The sequence below is a fragment of the Elephantulus edwardii genome, unplaced genomic scaffold (assembly GCF_000299155.1).
Source record: "Elephantulus edwardii isolate Elephantulus edwardi_28Jun2011 unplaced genomic scaffold, EleEdw1.0 scaffold00006, whole genome shotgun sequence".
In the NCBI taxonomy this organism is placed as follows: domain Eukaryota; kingdom Metazoa; phylum Chordata; class Mammalia; order Macroscelidea; family Macroscelididae; genus Elephantulus; species Elephantulus edwardii.
This window is the reverse complement of record NW_006399756.1, coordinates 7,253,981-7,255,652: the sequence shown is the minus strand read 5'-3', so window position 1 is coordinate 7,255,652 and position 1,672 is coordinate 7,253,981. Positions and strand designations below refer to the sequence as shown.

Here is a 1,672-nt window from a genome sequence, read left to right as displayed (position 1 = left end):
ATAAAGAACTAGACATCTGAGAACAAGACACACATTTACCACAGACTGAATTGTGTCTCCCTAAAATACATATAAGATATAAATGTGGAAGCTACGTACTGATCCTCTATGACCTGACGAACCAAACAGTTCTCAAAGGGCTCAGGGTAGAATGTAACAGCCCACCCCTCAGGAGCTCCTGCGCCCCGAGTAGGCAAGGACTATGCTGCCACTCCACCTCCACACAGCTCGATGCCACCAGCTGCTCCACTGAAGAACAGGCAATGTTCTCTGTGCGATTAACAATCTAAGAAAACCCATCAGCTAGGAGATGGGTTGATTTGGGGGTTTTGTTTGGTTTCTTTTTTACTTTAATCTTGGCCTGTACTACATTTTGTCTCTCAAGAGATAAAAGGGAAAGGATTTTTAAAAAAGAGATAAGAAGAGAGGAAAACTAGCCCGAGTGGGGACCTCAGGACCAAGAAGGAGCTGCCAGAAGTGGAGGGCGCGCTTGGACTCAGGTCTCTGCTGCAGGAAACTCTGTGACACCTGCGATTTCCAAGGATACCTGGTCCACAGATGCTGAAGGAAACCAGGTCTCTCCCCTAGAGCTGCCAGCCTGCACCGGACCTTCTAGCTTACTACACTGTGAGAGAATAAATCTGTGTCCAAAAGCCACCCACCTGGGTGTCTGTCACAGCAGCACTGGAGAACTAAGATAGCAACACAGAAAACATTCCAGATAGTCTATTTAGGCAAAAACCCAGAAAAGCTGTAAAATACCATGCACAGGGGGGGAAAGATAATTCTTTTAAAAGGAGAGAAGAGTGGATTATAAGAGATTTTTCCTTTCATAGTTCCTGTTTTTCCTATAGGTTATCAAAGAAAAAATATACCGTGCACAGAATAAAGCAAGGTAAAAGCATTCTCAAGGAGTTTAATCAGTTAGGTCATTGGAGAGAACACAGTAACAACATAAAAGCTTTATTCTTTTATTTCTTTTAAAGTTAAAGAAACTTTGATTATAATTTGTTTAAAAGGTTTTTTTCAAACACTCAAAACATAATATGGGAATGACATCTTTTCCCCCCTCACTCAAAATCATGACATCATAGAATACATCCTTGTTGACTGGTAAGAAGTTACACTTACTTAACCTGGTATCTGCTATACCTCACGCATTAATCCTACCCAAAAACTCACGGTTCAATTCCACAAAGGTGAGCGAATCTATTCTCTCAGGAGTAACATTTTCAAATATAAAAGACTTCCTCTACAAGCAAAGAGTTTTTAAAGTATGTAAATTACACTCACAGGACCTGATTGAAAGGCTGAGAAGGAGATTTCACTTTAGAATGCACACACTCACACACACACAGGAGCAAACGCTTCCATGCAGACGCCACTACTCTAGGTTGCATTACACAGCACACTGCAGGATCGTACTTCTACGAACTAAGAACCAAGCCGGTCCTGGGGGACACTGGGAGTGGAAGGTGTCTGCATTAGAGCAATCTTAACCGCATCCCCCGGAACCGCCTGTCCGTCTCCAGCCCAACGCCCGTGACCACTCTCAGAAAGACAGGATGGTCTTGTGGATAATCTCCACGGCCTCCAGGATCTCGTCCTCCTTGATCACCAGTGGAGGCGCCAGCCGGATGATATCACCGTGGGTCGGCTTGGCCAGAAGTCC

The 1,672-nt window shown here is 44.1% G+C and overlaps 1 protein-coding gene across 1 annotated transcript in view; it reads right to left on the bottom strand.

Annotated features, from left to right (window-relative positions):
* Positions 1-1,552: 1,552 nt before the first annotated feature.
* The window catches only part of OAT (ornithine aminotransferase), a 16,172-nt gene continuing 16,052 nt past the window's right edge, over positions 1,553-1,672 (bottom strand). The window contains exon 9 of the mRNA XM_006880140.1: positions 1,553-1,669. Coding sequence (XP_006880202.1) covers positions 1,553-1,669 — 117 coding nt within the window. The remainder of the gene's footprint in view (positions 1,670-1,672) is intronic.